The following is a 12,506-nucleotide window of genomic DNA, read 5'->3' as shown; positions in this document are numbered from 1 at the left end:
TTTTGAACAAAAAGAATAATTTAATTACATTCTTCACTGAATCTTTTTTTTAAGTAATATAATTAAATTTAGAATTTTTTCTAAATTAAAATTTTTATTAATATAAATTTTCAAAATTTTTTAAAGTTCCCGCCTATCGCGCACATGTTGCACTGCACATGCGTGACAGAATGTAACATAACCTTAAAAAGTGCACGTGTTTATGGTGCGATTAACGTGATATGTCTTTTTCTGTTAAACTTTTATTATTAGTTTATTCTTTCTGAAAAAAAAATACAAAATAAATTGCCAAAATGGGTAAAAAATCAAAAATTGGAAAGCAGAGAAGGGATAAGTATTACCAGTTAGCCAAAGAAACTGGTAAGTCATAAATCATTACAATTGTCAAACATGAAAATCTTAATTTAATAAAATCTACCATATTAATTGATTATTTATGGTAGATAAATAATTTTTTAAATTAGAAAACTTTTTTTAATAATTTAACATTGAAAACATCACTTGGTATTTTTTTTTTCATTAGCTACAATTTTGAGGTTATGTTTCAAACAAAAATGTGTTTTTTTTAAGTGTAAAAAAATTCATGTAAAGTTATTTGTTTTTCAATTAATTAATATTGTAAATTAAATTTGACATTTAATACTTTAGCTTCGTGATATATTAAAAAATATGGTATTTTTTCAGGTTACAGATCTCGTGCAGCTTTCAAATTAATACAATTAAATCGTCGATTTGAATTTTTGCAAAAATCAAGAGTATGTATCGATTTATGTGCCGCACCAGGAGGATGGATGCAGGTAGCACAAAAAAATATGCCAGTATCGTCAATTGTTATTGGCGTTGATTTATTTCCAATAAAACCCGTTCCCGGATGTATTAGTATCAAAGAAGACATTACATCGGAAAAATGTCGAGTCGCATTAACACGCGAATTAAAAACATGGAAAGCAGATGTTGTCTTAAATGATGGTGCACCAAATGTTGGAAAAAATTGGCTTCACGATGCATATCAACAATCAGTTTTAACATTAGCCGCTTTAAAACTTGCCTCACAATTTTTACGACCTGGCGGATGGTTTGTTACAAAAATTTTCCGATCGAAAGACTATAATCCACTTATGTTTGTATTCAAGGAATTATTCAAAAAGGTAAATTTGATTTGAAACAATTTTTCTATATTCACCAATTTTGGTGTTTAATTAATTATAATTTATTTTTAGGTTCATGCTACAAAACCACAGGCATCACGTAATGAATCGGCTGAGATTTTTGTTGTCTGTCAACATTTTATTGCACCCGATAAACTCGATGCCAAATTTTTTGATCCAAAACACGTATTTTCTGAACTCGAAATTGATTCGACAAATAAATTAAATTTCTTTCATCCAGAAAAACAAAAGCGAAGCAAAGCCGAAGGATATCCAGAAAATGATTACACTTTGTATCATAAATTATCTGTTAAAGATTTTATTTCAAGTGAAAGTGGAGTTGAAGTTTTGCAAAATGCATCAGAAATTGTACTTGACGATGAGAGGATAGCGAATCATGTGAGAACGACAAATGAAATAAAAGAATGTTGTAAAGATATTAAAGTTTTAGGTAGAAAAGAATTGCGATTATTGCTTTCATGGTGGAAACATGTGAAAGAGGAATTAAATAAAGAAAATGTTGATAATGAGAAATCAGAAGATAAAGAAACTGAAATTAGTCCAATAACACAGGAGGAAGAGGAAGATTTGGAAGATGCAAAAATTCAAGGAGAAATTGATAAAATAAAAGAAGACGAACTTCGTGAATTAAAGAGAAAGAAGAAAAAGGCAAGTAAAGAGAGACAGAAATTAAATGAAAAACTTAATTTAAAAATGGTATTGAAAGGTGATGAGGGACCAATATTAGAAGGAGACGATATGTTTACTTTGAAGGAAATTAAAACTATTGATCATTTAAAATCAGTAAGCGATCAAACACCCGATGTTTTGGCTGAAAGTGAAGACGATGACGATGAGCCAAGTGCGATGTCAAAAAAAATTAAATATGATAAAGAAGAGGGTCATTTAGATAGTTCTGGTTTATATTATAAAGATGAAAGTAGTGATCCAGACAATTCAGACGCTGATGAATCTGACAGTGATAAATCAGGATTAGGATTAAGTGATTCAGAAGATGATAGTAAAAAATTGAAACTAACTAAAAAGAAAAAACCAATAATTGACTCGGAAAATAATCCCCTTATAACTGATTTGGATAATCGTGATAAAAAATCGAAACGTACTCAAAAGGCACAATTATGGTTTGAAAAGGATATTTTCAAAAATTTGGAAGACGAAAAAGATGAGGACTATGAATTGGATAAAATGGTTGAAGCTTTAGAGGAAAAGGGTGGAACAGTTATTAGTAAGAAAAAAGATTTGTCAAATAATGGAAAGAGAAAAGATGTTGAGGAGGATGATAATTCAGATTATGATATGGAGGAAATGATGTCGCCAACAAAGAAAGTGAAAAAAGTTGGTGGAAAAGATGGATTTGAAGTTGTTGCTAAAGAATCGAAGGATAAAATTAAAAAACGAAAATTAACTGAAGAAGATTTAGCTCTGGGTTCACTTATGATTAAAAGTAAAAAATCACGACGTGATTTAATTGATGGTGCTTGGAATCGATATATGTTTAATGACGATAATTTGCCTGATTGGTTCCGAGAAGACGAAGATAAACATATGAAGAAAGAAGCTCCAGTGCCTAAGGAGCTTGCGGACGAATATAGAAAGAGAGTTGAAGATCTTAATGTTCGGCCTATTAAAAAAGTTCTCGAAGCTAAAGCAAGAAAGAAGAAGCGAGCAATTCGAAAACTCGAAAAGGCGAAGAAAAAAGTCGAGACCATTATGGATAATGTGGACATGAGTGATCGGGAAAAGGCAAAACAAGTCAACGCGTAAGTTTTTTTTTAAATTAAATTTCCTAGATAGATAGAAATTATTTATATTAAAAAAAGAAGTTTTTTTTAAAATTAATTTTAGTAATATACTAACAAAAAAAAAAATTTTACATTTAACATGTTTTCAATTCATTTTTTTAACAACTTTCTGAAACTTTACAGTGAAATAAATTAGTTTTAATGGAAAATTTTCTGATTTGTCAACTTCATTTTCAGACTTTACAAAAAAGCTCAAAAAGAGCCGAAAAAGGAATTGACTTACGTCGTTGCCAAGAAATACATGGCTCAGAAACGAGCTGTCAGACCAGCCGGAGTGAAAGGTCGTTACAAAGTTGTAGATCCTAGAATGAAAAAGGATTTACGAGCTGCAAAGGCAAAAGAAAAGACGAAAGGTCGTGGAAAGAAAAGTCGCGGTAGCAAACCACCCAGGGCAAACACCAAAGTCCCAAAAGGCAAAAGGACTAAATAAAAAAAGAAACCTAATCTATAAATTTGGTTCGTGATTTTTTTTTTCTATTATATTTTTTTGTTCTCTGTTTAATTGAAAATGAATTCTAATTTTTTTACAATTAGAATTCTAATTTTGCTAATTTAATTGAGTTTTGTAGAAATCGAAAATTTCTAAAAAGAAAAAAAATATATATATATAATTTGCATTTTTGGAGGCAAAACAAAAAAAAAAATTGTGTTTCGAGATTAACTTCGACTTACAGATGAAAATTATTGTGTACATATTTATCATATGTTGTATTGTTGAAACTATTTTTCAATTCGACGGAATACTGAAGAAAAAATATTTCTTTGAAAGATACTTTTGATATTACATTGAATTTATCTTTAATGAATAATAATAAATAGAATTATAGTTGCAAATAGATTTTATTATTATTCTCGAAAATCCAATTCAAATAATGAAATACTTCCAAGAAAGCAAATAATTGAAATATAAAAATTTTTTTTATAGAAAAAAAATGAATTTACGAATTTGTTGAATCACTTTTTTTTTTTTTAATATAAATTTTAATATATTTCCTTGAACTCAAATTGTGGGGGTCGTTTATATTTTACTTCTGGCATTTGATAGTAATTTCTTATCCGGGTTACGCTGCCAATTTCTCACAGCGGTCGTGACTCTTGCGCGATGATATTCTTTTTGCGATTCATCAAGCCACTTGATGTGAAATGGCGATTATTGTTTTAAAGTTTGCCAAAGTTTGTGAAACCGGAATTTATTTCTCAATCATAAAAAGCATATTCTGTTTTTTGATGTCCTCTCTCACTTCTAATTAACAATATTTTCTTTCTTTCAATATATTTGAACGAAATTAGAAAATTTTTAACATATTTTTTTAAAACAAAAATTTATAATTCGCAATTGAGTTTCTTTGGAATTTGTAATTGTCAAAAATTATTTTCATTTAAAGAATTATTTTTAATTATTTTATTCTTTTTTTTTTTTGAGAATAAAGGAGAAATGTTATCGAACAATTACCTTCTGCGTATCAGAGGATGTCTCGAACAATCTTCCGCATAAAATTGAAAATATAAATAGCTTTTATCTTTGAAACAACACAAACGTTATAAGTGGCCTTGCACATTGACTCAACGAATATCAGAGCATTTTTAGCAATGATTTTTTGAAGGCCAAAAAATCAGATATATATATATAATGACTCGATGTTAAATGGCATTTTTTTGTTTTTTTTTCTCCGTTTAATGGCTTTCGAAAAATTGCATACAAGTATCGAATTCATGTGAAATATTAACGTTTTTAAAGGCACATTTCAATGACAGTTTTTTTTTGGGTCTTATAATCGACTTGTTATCTATAGAAATAATATAAACTGTTATTTAATGTCTAGACGATTCTCGTAGTTGTAAAAAGTCAAGGTGAAAACTGAAACACTGTTAAAAAAAAGTTTGTGATTTATAAAAATAGAAGAGGGATCATAGTATTTTTTAAAAATTTTAAATTCCCCAAAGTGACGTCAGTTAAAATATTTTTCAAATTCAATTTTCATTGGAAATTTATAGAATTATTATATGAATGACGATAGTCGGAAAATATTTTTTTATAATCCAAATTTTCGAAAGATTATTTTTTTCTTGTTTTATTCAAGTTTATACAGAATTTATTTTTATTATTTATTGTTATTAGTTTATTTTTGTTATTATTAATTTTCTTTTATATTATTTAATTTTATTATTAATAATTTCAGAAAATTTGTTAAATAACAAAATTGAATTGAAATAATTTTAATAAAAAAATTTTTTTAAAAAAAAACGAACAATTTATTAATTGTTTAGAAAAAAAGTAATGCCAATCTATAAATGAATTTGTTAATTTGGATATTTTTAGGATGTTTACGATGCAATAAAAATTGATCGTAAATAACGAAGGTCAGTATACAATATTTTTTCCGGTTCGTATAGATCGATCTAGATATTCAACATGATTTTTAAAACAAAGTCCAAGGAAACTCACGTTTTACTGTTAGTTTATTCATTTATTTATTCTTTTATCCTTTTTTTTTTATTTTTGGATGAGGTCAAATTCGCCGAATAATCTTTTTATAGTAATCGAGAGAGAGAAAGAAAGAAAATATTAGGAAAAATTTGTGAAAGATAAGAAAAGAAAAGAAATTTGGTAATTTCAAAAACTTGTTGAAAAAAATTTAGTGAAGAATTCACATTTCTTCAAATAGAATAATATTGCAATGTGATTTAATTTTTTTTTTGGGGGGGGAATTTCCGCAATTTAGAAATTTTGTTTAATTCTAAAAAAAAAGTGATTGAACGATATTCTAAATTTAAAATGACGTTTCCTGACTTTCGCTCCGCCCACCTGTCCGTTAAAATGCACCCAAGTCCACGGCTTCCTCGACCTCCGGATTTCACGTCATCAACGCTCTGATGCAACTGCGTAGCGTCGGGACGCTGCTGTGGATGTCAAGGTCAAGGTCATCGCACCTAGCGTTTCACCACTTAAAGTTGTTCTCGCATTCGTCAATTTTCCTTAAATGTTTGTCACCGATACAATTTGTAATTTCATGGCCAATATTCTTGTTTACTTTTAAACTCAAAATGAAAAGATCTTTGGAAAATTTTTAGAAAATTAAATAATTTTTCTTTTTTTTTCGAAGTAATTTTGAATAATTATTAAAGTTTTAGAAAAATTTTTTTTATAAATTTGGAAGATAAAAGAAAATAGCTTGCGAATTAGAAAAATAATGAATTTTTGTAATTAATAAATAGTTTTAAAAAAAGAAATACATCGATGTCTTATGACGTAATTGAAAAAATTAGAAAACAAAAGAAATATCCTGAAATTATCCTTCGTATCCTTCGCCCACACAAATATATATATATATATATAACTTGCGTCAAAAATGACCTCGATCTTTTCATTTCTTTTCAAGTTCATCTAACTTGGAAACATCAAGGGTTCATCTAATTTGAAATATTTATAAAGATATAATTTTATTTTACATAAATATATTAATTTATAAAAATTCATATTTTAATTCAGGATTAAATTTTTTATTTCTTTTTTTTTAGAAAGAATTTTTCAGAAGAAGAAAGAAGAATCGCTTCAAATTTTTGAAGAAAAATGTTCAAGAATATAATAATCGGAGAATGTCTTTAAATATAGTGGTATAGAAATAATTTTGAAGAAAACACGAAGGAGGAAAAACGAAGTTATTATAGAGAAGTTATGAACAATTTTTGCCATTCAACCTTGAAACGATTTAAAATTGGAAATTAAATTTATCAGTGAACATAATTTGGAGGTGAAAATTCTGCTTTTATTTATTGGTTAAAAGTGATGGACTTATGTATATTTTTCTATTGCAGTTGTACGACCTTCAATTGCACTCTGGAGTATGGACCTGTGGCTGATGTGTGATAAGGTCAAGGTTAATCTATAGCTTCAACTTGAAGTGTCGCGCTTTGATGGTATGATCGAGCGAGTTGCGCGCGCCACGACGCTTGCGTCGCGACGCTCTCAAGCCATGGCCAAGGTCATTCCTGGTCACGGGCACCCTCGAGGTTAATGCAAAATTTCTCTCTTCTAACAAGGTCCTATAGGGTCGAGTTGGAGGTCACTCCGACGATTCAACCCGATAAAGAATTTTTTTTTTTTTTTTTTTTAATTTTTCTACAAAATTCATTTAAAAAATTTATTTTTAATCTATTTAATGGATTTTTTAGATACTAATAATTTTCTCAAATTTTTGGGAGTATTTTTTTAAATTCAGCAATTTTTTCTTTATTTTAAAAATAGAAAAAAATATATTTTCAATTATAAACAATTATTTTTTAAAAAAGAATTCGGGAAGATGTAGTTAATTTTGAAAAATGATTAATTGAAAAGAAAATTGATAATATATTATTCATATAAGAAATTAACCTTCACATTCATTTTATCCTCGAGTTTATCGAGATTGTAAAATAGAAACTTTTCATAATTATTATGGGGATGTTATCTTGTTTTACATGCTTTATAAATTTTTTTAATTTCTTTATTTTTTTTTTTTTAGATATATACGTATAATTCGTTTTAAAATTAATAAAAAAAAAGAGTTAAATATTTTTCACTTCAATTGAAAATTTTCCTTTAAAATTGAGAGGATTTGAAAATAAAAAGAATGAGGAAAAATAGCAATTTTTTGGAATGAAAATAATTGTTTTTTTTTTTGCATATAAAAAAGTAAATTTTAAAGAAATGTGGAATTATATATTGACATTGAAGAAATTCAGTGGCTGCAGTGAGTTGACCTAGAATAAAATTGTACGATTATTGAGTAGGTCAGTTATTCGGTTGGCAGAGGCAATTGCAAAGTAAAGAGGCAAAGGTTGCGACCTCGAGTAGCTTTGAACGGGTGGTAGGTCGAGGATATTCTTATTGGCGATTCTAGAGCGCATTGAGGGTGGTTAGAGTCATTCTATAGGTGTTGTCTCGCCCCCTTGTTTCACCCGGGGGCGGACAAGTTCAAGGCCACGTTGTCCGGGTCGAGTCCGGACATACTAATACAATAACTATATATACATAATGCACTATCCACTTTTCCGCCTCTGTCCATAACTAAAAAAGAATAATTTCTAAGAGGTAACTTGTTCTAATTAAACAAGAATTCATTATTTTCAAAATACATACAATAATTAATTCTCATCTTTTAAGAGAGGGTATTAAATATTTTTTTTTTTTAATTGTTATATTGGTCAATTGTAAATAATATTAGCTTCCTTTACTCGGAAATCGAATGAAATAACATGTCGATAATATCATCATTTGTTTGATATTAAATAGTGACACTAATTAAGTTACTAATAGACATTATGTAAATCATTTTTTTTTTCATCGATGAGGAAGGAATAAATTAAAATTACAAATTTTACATATATACGTTAAATTCAACCTTGATATAACATCATTATGCAGTGTAAAATATTTATTCAGTTTGTATTTTTTTAATCTTAAGACCAAAAACCGGTTTCATAAAAAACATATTTAAAGAAAAAAAAATAAATTTGTAAAATAAGTCACAGCGCATTTATCAAAAATATATTTGGAAAAATAATTCATTATTCCTATAATGATAATATCATTTAAAAAAATATATATATTTTAACAAAAAAAAATTCATTTAATTTAAATAATTTCATTTTTTGTTATTTATTAATAATTAATGTATATTTCTATTTTTTTTTATCACTTTTCTCTCTAAAAAAAACTATGTCTCATGTCGTCTCATGTGTATAAAAATGGAAAAAATGATTCGTGTTCCATGGAGTTGTAATATAGTTTTATGGAAAAAATAAGAAAGAATTTTCCGAGAATCTAGAAAATATATTTACCCTATTATGTACTATTTTTCGCGACCGCGTGGGACGTGCATTCGAGCGTGGTAACCTTGAACTTCATCTCGCAAATCGATGACGTCAGGACTATCGACCTTAAATAATGGTTCATAAATAATGAATATCTATCTATATGCGAATGAACTATATATTTTAAAAAAGTATTATATAACTATATTCATCTTTGATCAGACCTTGAATACAATTATTTTATGTCCAATAACATTCAATTTTTTTTTTTTTATAAATTATTCATAATCGATCCTTTTAATTTAAATGTAATTAATAATCATTATATTTTTTTTTTAGAATTCCTTCCCTGCATTTAAGAATTTTCAACATTTTGGTTGTATTAAATAATGTAATTATTAAATTAAAAAATCGAACAAATGCGAGTGTAACTCGCAACTAAAACCTGGGGTTCCAAACACAAGTTAAATTTAATTAGAATACAAATATAAATTAAGAAAGAAAAAGGAAGTAAAAATTACTAACGACATTACAACTATTGGTAACGACTACAACTAAAAAAACTACAAGCAAATGTTACTAATGATTTTTACAACCATTGGTAACAACTAAAAATACAAGCAAAAAATTACCAAAGATTTCAACAACCATTGGTAGTTACTAAAACTACAAGCAAAAAATTACCAATGATTTCTACAACCATTAGTAGCAACTAAAACTACAAACAAAAGTTACCAATAATTTCTACAACCATTGGTAGCAACTAAAACTACAAGCAAAAAATTACCAATGATTTCAACAACCATTGGCAACAACTAAAACTACAAGCAAAAGTTACCAATAATTTCTACAACCATTGGTAACGACTAAAACTACAAGCAAAAGTTACCAATAATTTCTACAACCATTGGTAACGACTAAAACTACAAGCAAAAAATTACCAATGATTTCTACAACCATTGATAACGACTAAAACTACAAGCAAAAAATTACCAATAATTTCTACAACCATTGGTAGCAACTAAAACTACAAGCAAAAAATTACCAATGATTTCAACAACCATTGGCAACAACTAAAACTACAAGCAAAAGTTACCAATAATTTCTACAACCATTGGTAACGACTAAAACTACAAGCAAAAGTTACCAATAATTTCTACAACCATTGGTAACGACTAAAACTACAAGCAAAAAATTACCAATGATTTCTACAACCATTGATAACGACTAAAACTACAAGCAAAAAATTACCAATGATTTCAACAACCATTGGTAACAACTAAAACTACAAGCAAAAAATTACCAATGATTTCAACAACCATTGGTAACAACTAAAACTACAAGCAAAAAATTACCAATGATTTCTACAACCATTGGTAACAACTAAACTACAAGCAAAGTTACTAATGATTTCTACAACCATTAGTAATAACTATAACTATAACTACATGCAAAAATTACCAATGATTTCTACAACCATCGGTAATTACTAAAACTACAAGCAAAAAATTAGCAATGATTTCTACAACCATTGATAACGACTAAAACTACAAGCAAAAAATTACCAATGATTTCAACAACCATTGGTAACAACTAAAACTACAAGCAAAAATTACTAAGCACTACTACAGAAAAAAATTACACACCAAAGATTTCACAACCATGCAACCCTAGCTTTCTGTGCGAGTCAACTTGCATTTGTCCAATTTTTTTAATTAAATGTTACATTAATACTCTTTGATCTTATTTACTAAATTTTTTTTAAACCTCTGATTAAAAATCTACATTTTTACACTATTTAACTTTTCTAGGACAAATCCAACTCCAGTGGAACTCTTCATTTGGTCAAATTTTCTGTTTAATTTATTATCCTTAATATAATTAATTTCAATTTGGTTTTGTATTTTTTTTTTATGACTGCACGTAAAAATTTAATATTGTTCCGATTTTTAACCTTCTAGATCATTCCATATGAAAAATTAGAAAAATAACAAAAATGACTCACCGGATGGTGAATCCCACGTTGGAATAAAGATTGCATTATTATTCTTTTTCCTCTTCTGGGTCACTCCCGAAGATCCCTCCCTCTTGATCGCACTTCTGCGGAGGTCGGAAGCTACACTACCAAAAAAAAAAAAAAAAAAAAAAAAAAAAAAAATAATAATAATAAATAAATATGGTAGTATGCAGGGACCGCTTTTCTTCGTCCACAATCTTCCTATCCTTGTTTGTTATTTGAAAATGAACTGAAAAATTAAAATTAACAAAATTAAATTATGCAATTAATTATTTTGGAAAATATAATTTCTAAAAAAAGGAAATTTTATTACCTAGCAAATCGTGTTTATAGATATTCTTCCTTCCAGTGGATCTTTCTCTCAGACCAATTTCCTGAAAATTTCGAAAAAAAGGTATAATTATTATAATTAATTATTATTATTATTATTATTAATATAATTATTATTATTTTATATTATATGTAAATAAAATAAAATTCTAAATTTTTAAAATTGATTTTTTCAAAAATTTGAAAATTCAAAAATCTGGCGCCAATGACGCTTAGTTGTTCAGGTAAATCGAAAGAGGGTAGAATTATCAGTCGTTCTCACAGTCGAGATGAAAAGGAAAGTGTATAAAAGCAGAGTCGAAACGGCTATAAGCATACTTACCTGGCGTAGAGGCTACCGTGATCATCAAGGCGGTTCCTCCAGGGCGAGGCTCTTCCATTGCACTAAGGTCGAGCTGACCCTTGCGAATATCCCTAATGTGGATATCTCGGACGTATAATTTTTGGTAGTCGGGACTGCGTACGCGCTGTCCCGGATAAATTAATTCAAAAATTAATTATTATATATAGTTGATAAAATCCATTACAAAATATTATAATCTATTATAATTTGTAAATTCTATTGGTTTTTTTTAATTCATCATTACGCTAATTTTCATTTAAACTAATTTTTATTTGCTATTATTTTTATGTGGAAGAATTTTTAATTTAGAATATAATTTTTATTTAAGCTTATATTAAAATTATTAAATTCCTTTTTAATTAAATTAAAAATTTATATTTAATTAAATTAAATACGTAAAATAATTTTTTAAACTGAAAAATTATACCCCTTACACAAATTATGGATTAAATAAAAATTAAACTAATTAATAAATAGTTGATTAAAAAAATTAAATTGCCTCCTGTTAATTTAGTTCTTTTTTCTATATTTGGTTAATATTTAGTTCATTCTTCTACAATTATTTAATAAATTAGTTGTTTTTTCTTTTAACTTTACGTCTTCCAAAAAATCGAAAAACTAATTTATTCTATATTTTGTTATTTCGCCTTTTATTGACAATAGTTTTATTATACATATAGAGCAAATAGAAAATGAGGAAATCATTGTTTTGTCATTATTTTCTGATGTAAAACGGCTTTTGGTATCTCTCACGTTCAATGTCAATTTATCAACATTAATATAATACGTAAGTTTGTAGGTGAGAAAATAACGTGTATATTAGCCTTGACACTTGTGGCCTTGTCAAGAATTTTTCCGCATTCAATTGTGCTCTTGAATATATGCTGAGAGACAGAGAGAGTATGATATATATGTATATATATATATGTAATATATACGTATATATATAATGCTCTTCTATATACTTGAGTTGGTTCAGTCGATTGCACATTAATTAAGGAAAATTGCTTCTCTTAAGACTCTTAACGATCAATTTAATTTTTATTTTTGTT

General features: G+C 27.4%; 1 protein-coding gene and 1 non-coding gene across 2 annotated transcripts; both read left to right on the top strand.

Moving 5' to 3' along the window:
• Positions 1-172: 172 nt before the first annotated feature.
• Positions 173-3,805, top strand: LOC127291664 (pre-rRNA 2'-O-ribose RNA methyltransferase FTSJ3). Its single transcript, XM_051320869.1, has 4 exons — positions 173-360; positions 685-1,148; positions 1,221-2,929; positions 3,149-3,805. Exons 1-4 carry the CDS (start codon positions 294-296, stop codon positions 3,399-3,401), a joined length of 2,493 nt encoding a protein of 830 aa, XP_051176826.1. The 5' UTR covers positions 173-293; the 3' UTR covers positions 3,402-3,805.
• Positions 3,806-11,425: 7,620 nt separating this feature from the next.
• On the top strand, positions 11,426-11,587 carry LOC127276680 (U1 spliceosomal RNA). The gene has a single exon (XR_007842237.1). It is a non-coding gene; the product is annotated as a U1 spliceosomal RNA (small nuclear RNA).
• The last annotated feature ends 919 nt before the right edge of the window (positions 11,588-12,506 follow it).

The sequence above is a fragment of the Leptopilina boulardi genome, unplaced genomic scaffold, assembly GCF_019393585.1.
Source record: "Leptopilina boulardi isolate dan_hultmark-lab unplaced genomic scaffold, ZJU_Lbou_2.1 LbouV2_150, whole genome shotgun sequence".
Lineage (NCBI taxonomy): Eukaryota > Metazoa > Arthropoda > Insecta > Hymenoptera > Figitidae > Leptopilina > Leptopilina boulardi.
This window is presented reverse-complemented; position numbering and strand designations above follow the sequence as displayed.

What these genes read in the sequence shown, in the direction of transcription:
- LOC127291664 (XM_051320869.1), top strand. Translation starts at nt 294, where the DNA reads ATGGGTAAAAAATCAAAAATTGGAAAGCAGAGAAGGGATAAGTATTAC. An exon ending in CCAGTTAGCCAAAGAAACTG is followed by an intron (nt 361 to 684) that starts GTAAGTCATAAA and finishes GTATTTTTTCAG; the next exon opens with GTTACAGATCTCGTGCAGCT. An exon ending in AAGGCAAAACAAGTCAACGC is followed by an intron (nt 2,930 to 3,148) that starts GTAAGTTTTTTT and finishes CTTCATTTTCAG; the next exon opens with ACTTTACAAAAAAGCTCAAA.